This window comes from Ursus arctos, unplaced genomic scaffold, assembly GCF_023065955.2.
Source record: "Ursus arctos isolate Adak ecotype North America unplaced genomic scaffold, UrsArc2.0 scaffold_24, whole genome shotgun sequence".
Lineage (NCBI taxonomy): Eukaryota > Metazoa > Chordata > Mammalia > Carnivora > Ursidae > Ursus > Ursus arctos.
The window spans coordinates 10641452-10662026 of NW_026622919.1; the positions used below are offsets into that span (position 1 = coordinate 10641452).

General features: G+C 42.3%; 1 protein-coding gene across 6 annotated transcripts in view; it reads right to left on the reverse strand.

Moving 5' to 3' along the window:
• Positions 1-20575, reverse strand: part of MAP2K6 (mitogen-activated protein kinase kinase 6) — a 115164-nt gene that overhangs the window by 23106 nt on the left and 71483 nt on the right. For 5 of the 6 annotated variants that reach the window (XR_007191519.2, XR_006411033.3, XM_026512358.4 and 2 more), the window contains exons 2-10: positions 19492-19558; positions 10542-10590; positions 9876-9989; positions 8179-8298; positions 7005-7121; positions 6303-6354; positions 4197-4324; positions 3225-3302; positions 1922-2061 (exon numbers count right to left, since the gene is read on the reverse strand). Coding sequence is in view for 4 of the 6 variants with exons in the window: in XM_026512358.4 (XP_026368143.1) it covers positions 1922-2061; positions 3225-3302; positions 4197-4324; positions 6303-6354; positions 7005-7121; positions 8179-8298; positions 9876-9989; positions 10542-10590; positions 19492-19558 (865 nt within the window). In the remaining 2 variants the exon portion in view is untranslated. Of the gene's footprint in view, positions 1-1921; positions 2062-3224; positions 3303-4196; positions 4325-6302; positions 6355-7004; positions 7122-8178; positions 8299-9875; positions 9990-10541; positions 10591-19491; positions 19559-20276; positions 20297-20575 lie in introns of those variants that run through there. The other variant, XM_044389104.3, reaches the window with a different exon arrangement.

Sequence of the window (20575 nt, forward strand, 5' to 3'; positions counted from 1 at the left end):
AAAAACAGGTTTTGAAAAGGAAACCTTTTTGATACCAGGTCCACAGATCATGGGGCAAAATGAGGGGTTCTCACTCCAGCTGCATAGCAGAATGATTTGAGAACATTTGAAAAATACCGATATTCGGGACCCTCCCCAGACCAGTCAGCATGTCTGCGGGTGTGGCCTAAGCAACAGTACATGTGAAAGTTCTCCGGAGGTTTACAAACGAACGGCCAGAGTTGACAACTACTGCAGTAAATTGGCGATTCTTAATAGGCAGCTCTGCTTTCTCAAGCTTTTCACACCAGCCTCGTTCTTACCAAGTTTTCCGAAGTACCCAGCCAGAATCCTGGGGAAAGGGGAACAGGCAGGAGAAAGGTTATAGGGAGGAGAGTTTGTCAAGACTTCCCTAGATAAGATCCTTCCCCTTTACCACTCTTCTTGAGAACTACTGGTCCGAACTATCCAAGATGACTCACCCCTTTTCCTATGTGACCTTTAAACATTTGAGAAAAAGGAAAAAGAAAAAAAAAAAACAAAAACAAAAAAAACAAATACACAACAAAAACAAGTTCTTGAATCCAGAAGGCAAAATCATGAGCCCATCTCAACCTGGCCGGTGTAGTACCCCATCCAGCACATTCGCTCAAGAAAAGCAGAGAGGAGGACACACCTCAGTTGCCCAGAGGCGCCCAGTCAGACGCGCCCAACAACACACTGTCCTCCAGCCCACGGCTCCAGCCCCTCTCTAGCCATTCAGCCAAAACTAAAACAAAAACAAGCAACAGTAGGCCAGCCTCATACATCATCGGGGCAAAATACCAGGGGTGACACGGGGACCAGCACTAACAAAAAGTCCAAAAGGCCTTAGTTTCACAAACAACAGACAGTTGCTTTGTCTCATCATGTTTCCCAATAAAAGCTGCATTCAGAACACTTCTTCCAAAGAGCACGGAGGCCAAGGAATGATAACCTTGAGGAGCTGTGCTGTGAAATGGCCTTCAGAGGCCCAGCTCTTTCCTCAGCAGGGAGCGGCCAAGACGGCTCCCCTCCCAGGGTCACAGCGGGGCCAGGCACTGTCTGCTTCTGCACGATGCCCATATAAACGCACGCCATTTTGTGCTTTCCGTTTGGTGTCGTCTTCCAGGAACACTTGCCACAGTCCCTAGTATCAGCTTATACCAGGCTGTATGGTCACCACTCACGCCCTCTCCTACTTTCCTCGATTCCCCCGACAATTTCCACGAAAACAAAGTCTACGTTATTAGCATGACTCCTTCCATTTTTGTACTCCAACTTTCCTTAGATTCCCTCCTCAGACCCCCGGTATCGTCCATTGCACCCTCACGGGCAAGTGTATCCACAGTTAACAGGTGTTGTGTAGGAGGCAGCCTACAACAAAACCTACAAAACACTAGACGTCTTATCTACTCCACCGCCCTAATCCTCCAACCATCCAACCACTGTTCTCTTCATGCTCCAATCAACATCAAAATAAGCGTATAGCTCTCCTAAAGGAGTTTCTTGCTCCTGTGACAGGAAGCATGATCTCTTCTCTACTTGGACTATCTTTCCCTTCCTTACTTCCCTGATCGCTTGGAAAAATCCCTCCTAGGGTCTTCAGCACAGAATTTATCTCCTCCAGAAACTCTATCCTCATGCCTTTCCTTGAGTTCCCCAAATACCCTGCGCATAGCTCCATCCCCAGACTTGCCATATGGTACCATAATCACGGACTGCAGAGACTCCCCCACTTGACCCTGAGTTCACTGAGGGCAGGGACTGGGATAAAGGCATCTTTGTTTCTCCGGCATCGAGGGCACACTCCATAAATGCTTTTGGAATGAATGTATGCGTAATGATTAAGACTAATGGAGGAAGTTCATGAGAACTCCTCTTCTTCCTTCACACCGGCATTTAGGAGAAGAGGCTCTCTTACCACTGTGAGGTAAAGTCAACAAACTCTTCAGAGAATTTGTCCGCCGGGAGTTGTGGCGAGGGTTCCTCCACCACCTGTTTGAGCTGCTGGAAGGGAGTTCCCCAAGAGTCGTAGGGAAACCGAAGGATTGCCAACTCAATCTGGAGGGGAGGAAAAAAAACAAGGGGTCAGCCGCTGAAACAGAGCCACTTTAGGGCATCTGCTGTGTTCTTCTGTTCCGGGAGAATCCGAAAGAAATATAGAGGTGAAGTTCAAGTAAAGTTTGGGGAGAAATAAACCAACGATATGTTCTCTACTTTTCCCCAATTCCTAGTGCTAGGGATTTTTGAACATTATCTTACTGGAGGCAGCCAATTAAGTCCTATTTATAACTGGGTCCTCACCAAAAGCCACTGTGACACTTAATAAAATTGTAAGCCAGCAGTATTAAACTTCGGGATGTAAAGCAAAACCAGGTTTTCCAGTGTTTGGTCTGAAAAGTTATTCTCGCCCTAAGACTTTTACAGAGCTGTGTCTCTGCTGCCCTCTGCAGGTCCCTCACTGGAATGGAAAAAAAAATCCTAGGACCAAATGACTGATCTTTTTTTGGATTTGAGTAAGGCCACTTTGCCATTACAAGATCATCACGTGTGTTCTGGGCAAGGATGTGAAATAACTCACAGGATTTAATCAGCTGCTGTGCCTGCGAAGGAGCCAGGACCACAGTGGATAATTCCAGACCTTGGTGATACACCGAAAAAATGTATGATCACCAAAGTTCCAAAGGATAACTGTAGGACTGTGCCGAAGGAAATTATCTTATTTGCTACTATGTCCTTTGGCTATATCTGCCCTCAGTGTCCAAGACTTCTATCAGAACCATATTCTGGGAAACACAGCCTATGTCCTGGATAACTCAGCCCCGTCAGGGTTCAGACACATTAGCATTCCTGGAGTAGCTTAAACTACATGCCTAGATGAGAATGATTTAATTTTAAACTATAAGGTAAACCACCAAGAGCTACGGGCAGGATTCATTTTACAGACAAGGGTAGTACACAGTCCATGTGACTCCATCAGTTTACTCAAGGGCCCATGCCCCGTTACAGGCAGAATAAAGAGAAAAACTGAGTTTGCCCAATCCCAGGCAGTCTTTCCACCACACCACCCTGCAGACAACCGTCATTCAAAACCCCCTGCTCTATCCCGCAGGAAAGGGTGCTCAGGACCCACAGTTAGGGCGTTTGCTTTTTGGTCTCAAAACCCACCCCATTTCAGCTTCATGCCCAGAACCTCACAGTTGAGAATGACCATCACACGTTACCATTGTGATGCCCAGACTCCAAATGTCAGACTTCACACTGTAGCCCTTCTGATTGAGCTCTGGGTTTATTCTTTCAGGCTGCAGAGGAGACAGAAAAAGACAAATGAGGTGACATTCTCAGCTCGATAAAGTCTCTGGGGGTGGGGGTGTCACCAGCTGTCAAGTGAGTTGTTTTAAGCTTGTTAACATGCCTCCCAGGCCAAGAAGACTCACTAACTACAATAAAGATCGACACCTCCATGGGACTTTCCTCATTCTACAGGAGTCTTTTCTTGAAGACAAGAGTGGATCAAAGTCCCTCACGATTCAAAACTTATTTTAAAAAAAAACTAATTTCAACTTTGCCTTAAGAAGAAATAGGATACACAGTATAAAGCTACTTTGCCAGTCTAGAATTTTCTTTGTTAAGAGCACCAACAGTCCAGAACTCAATAGTGAGAATCCGCAAGTCACTGGGCTACTGTGTGAGATTAGCTCAACACCGATGGGAAGGTTCTCAACCCCAAATGCAAATCTATTTCAAAACAGAATACAGAAGCCCCTTAAAGTTAAAGGGGGTCCCAAGGTCTCTGCCAATGGCATTGAAACTTCCCAGCCGTGAGAATCTCTCAGGACTAACCTAACTGACTTGTTTGGGTAATTTAAATCCTGTTTACTCTTCAGTCCCCAACAAACAGGATAACACTCCCCTGCAACACAGGGTGAAAACTTCGTGTGGGCTGTATGTATTCCTTACATGTTTTATTTTTCAAGTAACAGAACTTTTTACTTGAATTTTTAAAAAATAATATGTTTGAAGCAAGTGACTGAGGATTTCAGACAGAAAATACTTGAGAAAAAAAAATAAGATGCAGACTATTTCTTGCACCGGAAGCACATTTCCATTCTCCCTCTGTGGCCATCCATTTCCTATTTCCGGGCGAGGTTTGCGGGCGGCTGCGTTCCCAGATGCCTCCCGGCCGCCATACTTACGGCCATGTACGGTTTGCATCCTGCATCAATAGTTTTAGCCACAGAGTCCACAAGGTAGCCACTGATTCCAAAATCGCACATCTTCACTTGGCCCAGAGTGTTGATCAGCACGTTGGAAGGCTTGACGTCTGAAAGCAAGAACAACCAGGAGCCGGTGATGCCAGCGGCTCGGAAGGTTCATGTGTCTGCCACCAGGGGGCCTGACATCTCCACTTGGGCTCGCCTTCCCTGCCCCCTGAGGCCTCCCTGACTCCCACTTACATGCATCTTACTGCTTCCACTTGAGTTTCTATTTCATGTTTTGTCCTTCTCGTAAGATTATGACTCCATCAATAGAAAAGACTCTTTCCTCTATTTACCATCTGCATTGCCCCCATATGTGTAGTAAAAACTTTAAAAATTAGGACTGAATCAAATGCCCCGTTCCTTGGGCAGTCTCTAGGACACAAAATGAGTAAGTTCTAGAAATCCGCTGTACTACATTGACCCTGTAATAAATAATACTGCATTGCACACTTAAAATCTGCCACGAGGGTAAATCTCATCTTAAGTATTCTTATGAGAACAAAGTAAGTTTTTTCAAGCCCATCATGACCTGTTGCACAGTAAGGGTAGGAATAAACAGACCGCGGGATGCTACGGCAGACTACAATATAACCAGAGATCAGATTTGATCAAGGCAACCAGTTTCGATGCAAGCGTCTCCAAGAGGTGTGCCAGAGGTCACATAGTGGAACTCATCAGGAATTCAGATATTCCAGACCACAAAGCACACCCCCGAATAGATCATCACTGTTTTCTCTGGATAACAGACAGAAATTACAGTTAACTTTCTTCCCTCGTGAGGCTTTTCGCAAAGGACATATAATGAGCCGAGGAAGTTATTCTAAAAATTATCCTTTATAATGTTTTCCCTTAAGCTGAATGGTGGACATGCAAATTTTATTATTTTCATACTTATATATATATATTTTTTAATACAAATGAAATACTTTCTAATTTTGAAATAAATCCTTAAAAATTAAGTTTCACGTTTGTGGGTAATCCACATTCTTCTTCCCATCTGGATTCTTTCCCACTTCCTTCTCCTCTTCTTCCTATTTTTCCGGTTTCTAATAATAACCATTAATGATAATAATAACAGTAGTAACAGGCACTCCGTGCAAGACATTTTACATCACTTTCAGGCTGACTCAGCGTAAGAATTACCAAATCTCACTACCCCACTAGCTATCCATGCTGTCCACTAATTCTTCCTCAGACTTGGTTGTGTGTGTATCTTCTAAGAAGTTTTCCTTGGCTATAGTCACCCAGTGCTAATCACTTCCTTGCTTTAGACTCTATCTAGACCACTTCCATATTTGGTACTTTCATATTTGTAATATGGTTGATTTTTTCCATGTGTCTGTTGTACATTGGTCTTATTTCCCTATCAAGAATCCCTTGGTGGAATTTTAATAAGAATGTTTGTTTTCATATACCTCCCAAGGCACCTATTATAGTGATGCATAAATGCTGGAAAAAATAATATAAGCGATAAATGGATGGATGAATGGATGGATCGATGGATGAAAAGATGACAGGCCAATTGGAAGGAAAAAAGAGGAGGTAGAGGAAGAAGGGATAAATCTATCATTTTTTTCATTTTATCCTGTCTCCTGAGATCTGAAAAAGCTGTGCTTTATATTAACTAGAACTTTTCATACTTCAAGGTATACAAAAATTACCTGGGGTGCTTGTTAAAAATGGAGATTCAGGTGGTCTGGGGACCCATGATTCTGCTTTTCTAAGAAGTTCCCAGGCGACAGTCAATACCATGTGCATTTTTACCCTATTCTCTGAAATGCTCAGTGCAGTAATCCCAGAGCTGGGCTTGGTAACAGGTGTTTTAGATTCAATCTAGGTGTAATACAAAAGCCCATGTCGTCTTATGTCCTCAGACAAGATAAAAAGCAGCTACTTCTACGATCTGCTACTCGGGGAAGGAAAACCCCTCAGTTCTACTGCCTGATTTATTTCCACTTTCACCCACTGGGGGAAGAAAAGTCTGGGTAAAAGAAATGGATTTTATAAAAGGAAGCGCCAAGTCACTCCAGGCACGCTTACCTCGATGAATGACAGAGAGCTTACTGTGTAAGTGTTCTAATGCTTTTACAATCTGCAAGAGAAACACAAGATAGATTCTTCTCCGTCACTGGAAGGAAACTGAATGTTAAGCATACCCAGGTTTATTATCCCTGGCTTAACGTCACCAGGTGAGGTATCTTCTCCAGGAAAATACACAGGAAGCTACCGTCATTGACCTCCACCCACCAGAGAGGACCGGATCTCACAGTGGAAAAGCTCATCTAGCTGGGGTTTCATTTGGCCTACGGCATTTTTTTTCTCTCCACCTTCATGAGCCTCAATAGCCATTAAGAGAGCAATCTTTCTTTCCATTTCATTTTCTTCTGCTTCGCTCTAGGCTCTATTAGCCTTAAGAACACATTTAAAAATCCACACATGAAAATCAAAGTAAACTAATACCGGAATGCAGACACACCAGGAATGTGGTCATAGCAGATAAGGCACTGCTTAAAGGCATTTTAACGGAGAGGTGACCAAACCAAGTCAGTGGTAGAATCTTCTAGCGCCCAGAAAGAAAAGCATTCATTTACTCGTCCACAGATGCACTCACTCCTGCATTCAGCAGACATGGCTGGAGGGCAGCGCTAGTCCAGCCAGCGGTTGCCCACAGTAGAGAATCAGGGACACACCAGGTCTAGACTTCTCACATGCTCCTCGTAGTAGGGTTCATGATGTACTCACAGAAACTGCTATTTTCCCTAAGATGTCCTCTGGAATTGTTTGGCCTTTATCAATCACTTGTTTGTAGAATTTATCTAGTGACGTATCCATGAGCTCCATACAGATCCAAACGTCACCCTGGAGATGGATTGGTTCAGAGATTGTTAGAGAGGATAGAAAAGGAAAAGAAGGGGAAACAGTCAACACCTGTCAGGAAGAACTATTTCTTCCTTGAGTTTTTGGAGGAAATCTACAATTTCCCTTCAAGATCTCAAAGGAATTTACAAACAAGCAAGTTCGTTTCCAAAGAGCCAACGCGTGGAGAGCCAAGCAGAACCTGCATGTGGTCTCTACTCCTTGATGAAGACTAGGGTCTAAATACGAACAGTCACTCCAGCTATGGAATGAAGAAGTTACGAGGATAAAAGGCACGGTAGAGGGAATATAGTCGATGATACTATAATACAGTTATATGGTGACAGGTGGTTGCTACCCTTGTGCCGAGCATTTATCATGTAGAGAGAAGCTCAATCCCCATGTTGTACAACTGAAACGAATGTGCCATTCTGTGTCGACTCAAATTTTTAAAAAACTTTTTAAATAAATAAATACATCAATACTAATGATCGCAAACAAGAGATTCCCAGAGATCCAGGCCTTGATGGTTACTGTCCTCTAGGGATTAGGTCTCCAGGCCTACTCCATGTCTGACCTCCCACCCGGAACACTGGCCATCGATCACCCAAAAGCTGGTCAAAGCATCATAATCCACATCATGGGAAAGTTAAAGCAGAGGTAAAGCCCAGGGATAAATGTAAGCTGTTGGGGTACATAAAGAGGGTAAATGAAGCTTATCATTTGGCCAAAAGACCACAATATTTCAGATTTTACGAAAGCTACCTAAATTAGTCTATAAGCAACTGATAGAGATATAACCATGACAAAATACACAAACCAAAACAGAAAGGAGAAAGGGGGCCTCCGTGTCTTCAAAACAGCTAAACACACTTGGAAGACTATCACTTCAAGGCAACTTTGCAGCAGGGCATGTCCTCACCGCCCAAGCCGAAATCTCTCTATAGAAGACACGTCAAACCAGGAAGAGTACCAGGATTGTGAATCCTGCTTATACGATTAGAGAAACTTCTTTTTAGACCCTTGTTCTCCTCTGATGTTGGAATGAAGGATCACCTACCTCCCGGAAGAGGGCACCATAAAAGGTGACGGTGAAAGGACAGTCCACTGTCCTCATGGAAATATCCAAATCCATCAGTAGCCTTTTCTGCTCCTGGCTATTTACTGTGGCCCGGATCCGCTGAATGGAAATGCATGGAAAACGTCCGGTTACAGCTCTGAGGATGAGTCAGTTAAGAAGGCAGGGACCTTAAGGTGTCCCATCCCGAAAATACTACAGAACTCACACCACAAGCTCTAGTAACGACCTTTCAAGTATTTACCCTAGTGATTAGCTATTTGTAACAAATGAGAAATAAGGAAGACTTTCAGTGGATTTCCTGAAAAATCCCTGGCAAGGAGCAAACTGATAATATATTTTGGAAAGTGTGCAAATGTTGGCGAATGTATTTCCTTCCAAGTCACAAAAACAGTCTGCTTTATTGTGTTATGTCTGTTCAGTACAGAGACCAGAGTATTCGTGACTTTGTGGCTGACTCAGGATCCCACAAAAAAATCCAAAAATCTCTTTGGGAAGAATATTTGGACGAAGTAGCAACCATGAAAGAATGGACAGAGCTATCAGAAATGGATGGAATCAAGCAGAAATGGAGAAACTGTTCATTCCTATCCCAGGGCTTCTGAGAGAATAGACACCTGTCACACCAGCAAATGGAGCCTTAAAGAAATACGATTCCGTCATTAAATGACAGTAAAGATATAATACCACGAGGCTGTCGTATTTTTGGCCTAATTAGCAAAAAGTCTGCAGAAGAACACATTGCAAAATCTGCAAGGTAAGGGAAAGATTCTCCAAAAACAAAGGGGTCCACGTCATCTGACCATCCACTTTCCTAACAAGGGCCCAAATCTATGAACTCATGTGCAGAGGGGGATCCCCAAAGCCCCTCAAGCATCCACTCAAGAAATATTCAATGAGGGGCGCCTGGGTGGCTCAGTTGGTTAAGCATCTGCCTTCGGCTCAGGTCATGATCCCGGGGTCCTGGGATCGAGCCCCGAATGGGGTTCCCTGCTCAGCAGGGAGTCTGCTTCTCCCTCTGCCTCTCCCCTCGCTCATGCTCTCTCTCTCCAATAAATAAATAAAATTTAAAAAAATATGCAATGATTCTAAATTTCCTTTTCCAGCTCAAAAATGATGCAAATTCACTCGAGAGGAAATTGTCCCTCATTTTTGCCATTAATGGACATAATTTTCTCTCTCAATTCTGATTTCCTGATTTTCAGGGACCATTCTTTAAAAGCAACAGAATATTAAAAGAGACTTTTGAGACATGACAACCAAGTGCAGTAGGTGAACTTTTATTTGAATTTTGACTTCAACAACCAGCAGGCAAAAAAAAAAAAAAAAAAAAACACATGGTGATGATCCAGGTAATTTTAATTGGGAGCTGGTATTCCATGACCTTAAAGAAGTACTGATAATTCTTTTAAGTGTGATGACATGGTAGTTACATAAAAAATTAAAAGGAAGGGGTCGGATTTACCAGTTTAAAAAAAAAACAAAACAAAACAGTAAATGCAACTCAAACCAAGGAAGCATTTTCCACACACTTGGAGGGAAATATTGTTCCCTATAAATAATCTTCTTTGTTTGACCCCATTGAAGATTGTTTTGCTCCTACAAAAAGAATTCATTGCAACTGAGATGGACGAACGTATATATCACAGACAGAAAGCGTTTGGGAGCGTCAACTCTACCTTCACCGCCATGATCTGCCCGCTGGGCACGTGTCGCATCTTCTCCACCACCCCGTACGCACCTCGCCCCAGTTCCATTATGGGCTCCAGGTCATCGGCCTTCACCTCAAAGTTCTGCAACAGAGAAAAGCAATAATGCAAGAGGAAAGAAAAAAATTAAGGACATAGACTACCTCGTCCTCTCTCTGGCTTCTCCCAACATTCTAAGGGCTATTTCTGCACTGCAAGCAGGAAGCACCAGGAGATGTTTAGACTCACAGAGTAGGCCACCTGCTTGTCACAGGCAATACAGAGAGCCAGCTCCAACTCAGCCTCCAAACTCACTTTGAGCTATCTACACTGTGGCTCCTTAGCCCTGTTCCCTTCCTGACACATTTAATCCATTTGCTGACGGATCGCAACTAGATCTACCCTTGGACTTTGAGGAATGCGCCCCAAAGCGAATCATCTACCCCCCTCCAATACCTTCCGTCAGGACGACACTAGCCTGATTTCAATGAGGCATCCAAAACAGCAAGAGGGCCCCCCACCACTTCTGCTTAAACTCAACTTTTTGACCCATCCCCTAATGCCATGTTATGGAAAATAAATTTTCCAATGGCCAGTCAGAAAGCATACACGTGAAACGGTCAAGATATTGACTGGCAAACATGATTTTTTTCTTACCTGATTTCCAATAGAAATGCAAGCTTTAGAGTCTAAGTCTCGAGGTGGCCTAAGAAAAAAAAGAGGGAAAAGAAAAAACATGAGGTATTTAGGCAACTATGTCCTTCCCAAATCATATACGACAGGAGAGAGTTTAACTTAGGGTTAAGCTGGAAGCTCATCAGTAAAACCAAGTAGCACAAACGTGTTAGTAGTGCAGGATTTGGAGTTAAATATTTTTGGGTTTAAATGACTTAATCTCCAGGGTGCATGGGTGGCTCAGTCAGTTGAGACAGGCTCTTGATTTCGGCTCAGGTCATAAACTCGGGCTCGTGGGATGGAGTCCCCTGTTAGACTCCGGGCTCACCAGGGAGTCTGCTTAAGAATCTCTCCCTTTCCTTCTGTCCCTTCCTATCCACCCTGCCCCACGCTCACTCTCATAGTCTCTCTCTCTAAAATAAATAAATCTTCAAAAAAATAAAATAAAATGAATAAATGATTTTATCTCTTTGAGCTTCTGTTTCTTCTTTAACATGAGGATATTAGTATATTCTCAGATATTCCAAGTAAAATGCTTAGCAGAATGACTGGCATACAGTAAATATCCAGTAAATATGAGCTAGGTGCACATAATTATATAAATAATTGTACTATTCTAGTAAGCCTCAAACTTTTTCTTTCATCCAAGAACACCAATGTGCCCAATTATTCCGCCACATTTTCCCATAATTGTTTTTAAAAAACAATAATTAGCATATGGTTATGTTAACTCGCAAAAACCATAAACCATAATAATTCCAAATCTCTCTAGTCCTGTTTATAGATGGAAAAAAGGCCCAGAGAGGTGAACTAACTTGTCCAAGATCACAACTAAGCCAGGTCTCCTGGTTTGCAGATCAGAATACGTCCTGTTCTACCAGGCTGTCTAAGACAGTGGTGATAGTTCTCCAATATGTAGCACACACACCATCCAGGGGTCATCTCAGCAGCCACAGGTTGGCCGATTTTGCGTCTCCATAGAGAAAGCACATGGTCCCCTCCTGTGCATTTATTTCTACTACTTTAATACTACCTGGGTTGATATCAATCCAATCAAGAGAAAGAAGTATGGCTTTGGCCATGCAACTAACCAGGAGCTTCAGGAAGCATTTTATTGAAATAAATGCACCAAAAGTATCACCAAAAGAAGAAAAAAGAATCCCAGGGCTGCCAGAATCCAAGGTGACCAAAGAGACCCAGGCCTTCCTAAGGGAACATTCCGTGCAGAATTGTCTCCAGAAACATAGAAGGGAAAATGGAAGGAAGGGAATAAGATAGGAAGGGAGAAAAGAATCCTGGACCATGACAATTTTTCCCAGCCCTGATGTGTTATAATTCTGCCCCTTCTACTGAAACTAACTAACTAAACAAAACAACAAGGAAAAATGGGAATATAAACACAGATATAAACATAAATTTAAGGTTTTAATGGCAAGCCCTCCCTCACCTCGAAATCCCTTTGAAATGCATAGAATACCTAAAATAAAGGTTTTTCTAGACTAACTTAAAACCAAGATGGGTTTAAGGAAAACACACACACACATACACACAAACACACACACACCCGAGTACACCCCAGTGACATTTTCACATATTCTTGTGTTTATGAGCAGGGCATTTTTCTTCAGAAATACTTCCCAGAGGACTACATTTCTAAAAATCTGATTTCTCATTCTTAAAATTTCCAAAGCAATGTTTCTTTCATCGTCAATGATTTGTACTAACTGCAATGGAACTCTGAAATAAAGACAAATATGACTTGAAACATGTGACTACCATAAATAAAAAAATCTCTGCAGTTGTTCGGCACCCTTCCTTTTAAAAAGTATGAAGCAACAGGAAGGTCACTCGTTATTTGGGGCTACCTCCCTTTTCTTGCCATCCAAAGAGGGCATTGGGTAAGACCTCTTCCAGCTCTGGTATTCCAATATTCATTGGGCTTGTCACAATGACATCCTGTGACCCAGCTAAGAATGACAGTATTCAAGTTTAAAAAGTTGTAGGAAAACAAACTACGAAGAACATCCAACAGGGGCCACTGGGGCCCAGGTAGCCTGAAATATGTACCAGCCGGCCTTTGCAAAAAAAAATGTTTGCTGAACTCCAGTGTTGTCCTAACCTTGCATCATATATCTTACCTAATAGAAGGGGGTCATGCCATTTTTCCAGAATGAGAAAAATGGAACCCAGAAAAGCTCAGATTTGCTAAAGCCAGACATCCCAACAGAGCTGAAAGTAAAACTCGTGCCACTTGAATCTCAGTCTTGAACTAAAAAGAAAGGGATATAGGCTGAACTGAGTGCAATGCTTTACCTACAACTCATTTAATTCTTCAAACACACGCAAACTCTCTCTTTTATGAGTACCATTACTCCCATGGAGTGATGGGAGAGGAAAAACCTTTTGGCTCAGAGTTTAACTAACTTGCTCCCAAGTGGTAAGGCCATGATTTCAGTCCAAGTATGGGTGAATCCAAGGAACCTACTCCCGACACCCAGGCCCCCTCTAATAAAAATGATCAATCCACCCAAGCTCAAGGCCTTTGGGCTCATCAAGTCTGCCAAAAGCATCAAATGATGGGGCCAAGGCTGACAGCTCGTATTAGGTTCGTTGACACTGTGTTCCGTCCAGGGCTGGGCATATTAGTTTGTCTGGGGCACTGAGTCTCTGCAGGAGGTTAAACTGTGTCTGTTCTCTGTTGCTTATTCAATATTTTAGTCCTCTGGGGAAAGAAACAGGCTTATTACAAAATTCCTTCCCTGGAAGGTCAAAGGTACTCCAAAGGCCACCTAGTATCAGATTTTTTTGAGAGCGAGTGCACTCATGGGCACACGAAGGGGGGAGGAAGCAGAGGGAGAGAGAACCTTAAGTGGGCTCCACGCGGAGTGGACCCTGAGATCATGACCTAAGCCAGGCACCCCTAGTATTAGCTTTTATATGAACAACCGGTTTTGGTTTATTATAATAATTATTTATTTGTAATTCAAAGTAATAAGTAATCAGTTTACTGGCTATTAGGACAATTACTGTTCATCTATTGGACAATATTTATTAAGCATCTACGAGGGCCAGCAACTGTGCCAGACACTTTATATAAAATATCTTCTTTAATTTACACAACTCTACCTTAATGTGAAGAGCTGACAAAGAAAAAGACTAAATAATTTAAAGTCATTCAAAGATATGGCAAAATTAGAACCCAGAGCCTCACGATTACATCTTCTCAGAGACTGTGTGACCACACTCTCTACCAGTCTGACGGGTGGCTAAGAGCATATACTTGAAAGTCAGAGAGCCCTGACTCCATATGCCCGCTCTTCCACTAAATAATAATCATCATGAATAATTATGAAGTATTAAGTGGTAGAATAAATTATGTGAATGAATATTTATGAATATTTATTGAGTAATTATAATTTGAATGATTATTCGATTATTGAATAATAATTAAGTGGATTAGTACTAATAATGGCAACAACACTTGGAGCGACCTTCTCTGAGAACTTGCAATGGAACAGGCACTCGACTAGACATTTAATATGGATAACGACACTTCCTCCTCACAGCAACCACATCATTTATTCCCGTTTTTCAGAAGGGGAAACTAAGGCTTCGTAGGATTAGGGAACTCACCTGAGGTAGTCCGCTAGTGAAGTTGAGATCCCAAATGCAAAGCTAGGCATTCCAGCTGGAGCCCAAACTCTTACCCATGAAGTGATGCTCGGCTGTTCTGAGCACCTGACCTTGGACAGGTCTGTTTCCTCACTTATAAAGTAAGAGTAAGAGTGACGGCCTCCTGAGCTTCTTGGGAGGGTTAACTGGAATAATACTCACTAGCATAGAGTCAATTCAGAATGAGCTGGTGCCAATCAAGCATGGGGACAACTCCAAAACCTGAGCCAAAGACACACTGGCATCAGTTACTCAGAGAAAGAGCTCAAGCAGAGGGACCACACACACAGAGCTGGGAAGAATGGAGCTCTGTCCCAGGATATTTATTTTTGTGTAGTACAGCAGAAGAAGGCAGGGTATAAATGGTACGAGTCACCAAGCCAACCCCCCAGAAGTGCCAAGAAAAACACAAAATGTGGAAGCTACTTCTTCAAGACTACGAATATAAGCATCTGTATTAAAATACGACGACTAATAATGAGGCTCTCCGTGAGTGAAAGTAGGTCTAGTCTACAACAATAGAGTGATGCTCTTGGCTTTACACAGCGAAAAAGAAAATCAAATTCAAAGTTTATTCTACCACATAAGGGAAAGACACACAGGAACTAGGTTTATCATTGCACAGGTGTTTACTCATTTATACGAAGGTAGGATTTATTGTGGCTTTCATAAAATTCATAAAATACAGAAAATTAATATAAGTTAGAAGAAAACGAGGTTTAAAAATTTAAAGGGAAGGAATGTAAGACAAGTGGGAGGGTGACATAGGAATGTACCCCAAAATCAGGGTGCCTGGGTGGCTCAGTCAGTTGAGCGTCTGACTCTTGATTTTGGCTCAGGTCTTGAGCTCAGGGTGGTGGAATCGAGCCCCCAGTCAGGGTCTGAGCTCAGCAGGAAGTCTGCTTAAGTTTCTCTCTCCCTCTCTCTCTGCCCCTCCCCCCTCTCGCACGTGAGCTCTCTAAATACATACATACACATACGTACATAAATAAAATGTTTTTAAAAATCAATAATATTGATAAACCTCCAGCAAGACTGACACAGATTACTAGACAACAAGCACAGATTACCAGTTTCAGAAAAAAATGGGATATCACAACATGTCCTACAGCCATTCAAAGAATAATCAGGAGATACTATAAGCAAAGTTACTCTTATAAATTCAACAACTTAGAAGAAATGGACCAATTCCTTGAAAACCAGCAACTACCCAAACTTGAAAAAATAGGTCAACTTAATAGTCCTATAACTACTATAGAGATTGATTTTGTATTTTAAAAGCCCCAGGGGGTAAAAAAAAAAAAAAAGAACTATATTGGCTCATTTTGTTTCACTGGAGAATTTAAGCAAACATTTTTTAAAAAGAATTAATACAGATTTTATGTGTCTAACAGAAAAAAAACAAAAACAAAAAACAGAAGAAACTCTTACCAATTCATTTTATGAGGCCAATATTACCTTAATGTCAAAACCAGAAAATAACAGCACACACCAAAAAAAAAAGAAAGAAAGAAAGAAAGAAAGAAAGAAAGAACGCAAAACAATACTACAGACCAACATCTCTCATGAACTTAGACACAAAAATCCTCAACAAAATCTCAACAGATTGAAGCCAGCAATATGTGTGTGTGTGTGTGTGTGTGTGTGTGTGTGTGTGTGTGTGTACCACAACCAAGTGGAATTTGTTTTGGGTATGCAGAGCTAGTTTAATATTTAAAAATCAATCACAACGTAATCCTTATCAACAGTACAAAGAAGAAAAATCTATGATTGTGTCAAGTGATGTGCAAGAAAGCACTTAACAAAATTCAACACGCATTAACAATAAAACCCTCAGCACCCACGACTAGAGAGGAACTTCTTCAAGCCCCAATCTACAAAGCCCTAGCATCATGCTTCATGGTAAAAGACCAAGTGCTTTCCCTCCAACAACAAAGCAAGGTTGCTCGTTCTCACAAATCTTATCTGACATGGTACTGGACGTTCCTGCCACTGAAATAAAGCAAAATAATAATAATGAAAGTTTTTAAAAATACAGTTTGAAAGGGAAAAAAGAAAATTGTCTCTATTTGCAGGTAGCATGATCGTCTACATAGAAAACTCGACAGAAACTACAAACACACACACACACACACACACACACACACACACACACAGCCTACAAAAATGCTTCTAGATACTAAGTGAATTCAGGATGTCACAGGATACAAGAGCAATACAAAAAAATCTATTGCATTTCTATATACTGACCCTTAACAGGTGGAAACCAAAATTTAAAACGGAGTATCATTTAGTTGCTCCCCACAAAATGAAATACTTAAGTATAAATCTTAACAAACCCTACTGTAGAGTCTGTATGATAAAAACTATAAAATACTGATGAAAGACACCAAAGAAAATCTAAAGACTTGCAGAAATCTACCAAGTTCATGGATTAAGAGACTCAGTGTAGTCGAGATGTCAATTCTCCCCCAAATTGATCCTATAGGTTACACGTAATTCCTACCAAAATCTCAGCAAGGTCCTTTGTAGACATAGACAAGCTGATTCTAAAACTAATATGGAAAGGAAAAAGCCATAAAATAGCCAAAATTACGTTGAAAAATAAGAACGAAGTGTGAAGCAATGGGTTCTTAAAATTGTCACCAAAAGCATGACCCATAAGAGGAAAAATTGTTAGATGGGATTTCACCAAAATAAAAGGATGAAGAGACAAATTATAGACTGGGAGAAAATGTTTTTAAATCACATATCTGACAAACCCCTTGTGTCTAGAATATAGAAAGAACTCTCAAAACTCCACATTTAAAAGTAATCTAATTAGGAAGTAGGCAAAGACATGCACAGACATTTCACCACCAAAGATATATGTATGGAAAATAAACACCTAAAAATACTCAGCACCATTAGTCACTAGAAAAATAAAAGTGAGAACTGCAATGATGTATCATTATACATCTATCAGAATGGCTAACGGGGCACCTGGGCGGCTCAGTCAGTTAAGTGTCCAACTCTTAATTTCAGCTCAGGTCCTGATCTCAGGGTTGTGAGATCGAGCCCCGTGTCGGGCTCCACGCTCGGTGAGGAGTCTGCTCAAGATTCTCTCTCTCCCTCTCCCTCTGCCCTTCCCTCCAACTTGCACTTTCTCTCTCACACACACAAATAAATAAATCAACATTCAAAAAAAAGAGTGACTAAAATGGAAAATAGTGTTACGTTGGCAGGGATGCAGAGAAACTGGATCATTCGCAAATTGCTAATACGATGTGAAATGGTACAACCTCTCTGGAAAATACCTTGGAAGTTATTTCAAAAATGGACTTATCGAATGACCCAGCAATTGCACTACTGGACATACGTGCCAGGGAAACAAAGACTTATTTTCATGCAGGAACTTGCTTTTGTCACAACAGCCCCAAACCAGAAACTACCCATATCTCCTTCAAAGGCTAAAGGGTTCAACGAACTGTGGTATAGCCATCCCATGGAACAGATTCAGCAATAACAAGGAAAGAACTATTGATACATGCAACAACTTGAATGAACCTCGAGGAAACTATGCTGCATGGAAAAGCCAATCTCAAAGAGAAGATGCATGATTGGGTTGATGTAGCAATCATGAGACCACAAATTGGAAATGGGGAACAGATGCGTGGTTGCCAGAGATTAGGGCTGGGGGTAAGAGGTGGGCGTGGCTATGAGGGAACAACACCAAAGAGTCTTGTGGTGTTGATACAATTGAATGTGTTGATTACAGTGGTGGTTCCCTAAGGCTACGCATGTGATAAAATTGCACAGAGCTACACACACACACACACACACACACACACACACACACACACGAGTACTTATAGTACTGCGCAGATCTGAATAACTTCTACGGTTTGCACCAATGCCACTTTCTTTTGATATTGTGCTGCTGTTGTGTTAAGATGTGAACATGGAGGGAAGGACACAGACTAGGGGAAGGGTCCATGGGACTTCCCTGCACATTTCTTTGTCATCTCCTATGAATCTACCATAATTTCAAGTTGAAAATTTTTAAAAGTATATCACATGGAGTCCTATACAGATAGCACAGGGAAGTAATCTATTTGAGTCTAAACTCTTGAGAAAACAATCAGAGAGGAAAGGTTATGAATTACACAGGTCATAGGTCCAGAGGAGAAAAAACACCAGAAAGGATCGAAAACACCAATCTTGATGGCAGAAATGGGAAGAACCCCCGCTGCAGAGCCTCAGGAAACGACCAGTCTAAGGTGAGCTCGGCCCTCGAGCTTCAGAGCAGAACCCGGAAGAGTGTACTTTCTGCTCTGTTCTTAGAGGTTCTTGAGTAGAAAGTTGGTTCATACCACTGCAGGGAATGGCCAATGGCCTCAACAAGTCATACAGTAGACACGATCATTTTTACTAGCACATTCCAACACCAGGAGGTGCACTTTCCGATAGGATGGACCATGGTTAAGGTCAAAACCTTTAGAAAGGGAGGCACTTTTGTAGAGATGACCAATGGCCTTGAAAACTCAAGCTTCCATGGGGATGGCCTTTCCCTATACTTGCTCTGCCTCTCTAGAACTTCTGTTGTGACCTTTTTCCTTGTAATTTCCATTCCGCCCCAGCAGATGCTTTGTAAGGTGGTCATACCTCCAGCTAGATGGGAGGTACTCTCACCACCCCATGGAGAGAAAAAGAAATAAGAGGGAGGCTAAGGGAGAGGGCATCCTGCTTCACCAGGACTTGAGCTCACTTAGGGATTTGGGCCAAAGCCTCTGCTAATTAAAAAAAAAAAAAAGTTCCTTTACTTCATTTTGCCTTTTATTTAAATGGGACAGGATTTAGGTGTCAGGATGCTGAGTCCTTACCAAATACCATCTTTCCATCTCAAACTCAGGTTTTATAGGAGTGGCTCTCCCAGGGATTTGCTTAATTGCTCAAGTCTATACGGAAAAGGCAAAAAATTCAGGTCCAGGGACCTTTCTGAACTTCACAGGACCCCATCTGCCAAACGCATTTGTGACACTCAATTTTCTGCCAGCCAGTAATGTGAGACGCTGAGTTCAAAGCTACCCATTCAATATAGACTGACTGACTGACCTGATGATTTCAGGTCTCAGAACAGTGAGCACACGGCTCCCCCCTCCAAAGGGCTCTCCTTTCTCACAATGATTTCCATTGCTCCTCAGTCCAAAAAGGAACCCCTACTCCCTGGAAATCTGTAAAGCGAAGTGTGTGGATTAAGATGATGATCTTGCCAACTTACGTGGAACTGGGCTGAGGTTGTTCAAATGCTTCCTTTGGAATCTTAAGGCCAGGGTTTCGCTTCCTGCCTATGGGGAGAGACATAGGATAAAGTTAAGGTCGAAATCACAACATGAGAGTGGGAACGGAGACGCTGCAGCAGAGGCAAAGGGCTAGCCTGGGAACGTGTAGCTCTCATCTCCTCCTGCAGGACTCCACTTCCCACCCAGGAAGTCTGTGAGTGCCGAGCACCCGGGCACCAGGCAGAGCACAGCTCCCCACTTGCCGACTGTGCCCATGGATGACGTTCTTCCCCACTTGACGATGAAAATATCAGTGTAAGAATGCTAACTCTCGGGGCGCCTGGGTGGCACAGCGGTTAAGCGTCTGCCTTCGGCTCAGGGCGTGATCCCGGCATTCTGGGATCGAGCCCCACATCAGGCTCCTCCGCTATGAGCCTGCTTCTTCCTCTCCCACTCCCCCTGCTTGTGTTCCCTCTCTCGCTGGCTGTCTCTATCTCTGTCAAATAAATAAATAAAATCTTTAAAAAAAAAAAAAAAAAAAGAATGCTAACTCTCTTCACCCGGGAGAGCTGCCCTTTCCTCCCTGCTGAGAGGTGGTCCTTCCAATTTCTTCCTTCTTTCTGGTACATAAGAATGGTAATGCCTAGTAGGTAGTGTCGGCTATAGATTTTTTCCTTTTTAATGTCAGTCCAATATAATCACCCTTATCTCAGGATCTTACAACTTTCTCATTTGATCTGTAAACAACTGATAGATTTATCTATAGAGGGAGAATAAACAATACCTTCCCACTCTTCTGCCCTGACCAGTTTTCAACCACCTGCCATAAGCGGAGACACCTAAAAGATGGAGAGAGTAGTATTTACATTTACCCTGTTCCAAAAAGGAATATGGTAACAGATGGGCTCATGCAAGGAGGTTATCACTTCTTTCAGGTGGGAATGTAACCCATGTGTTCATCCTTGGACTGAAACTGCAGAGAGTTTGGCTCAGATAATTTTTGTTGATGAATTAAAAAAGAACAGACTGATGGGGCACCTGGGTGGTTGGTTCAGTCGGTTAAGCGTCCAACTCTTGATTTCG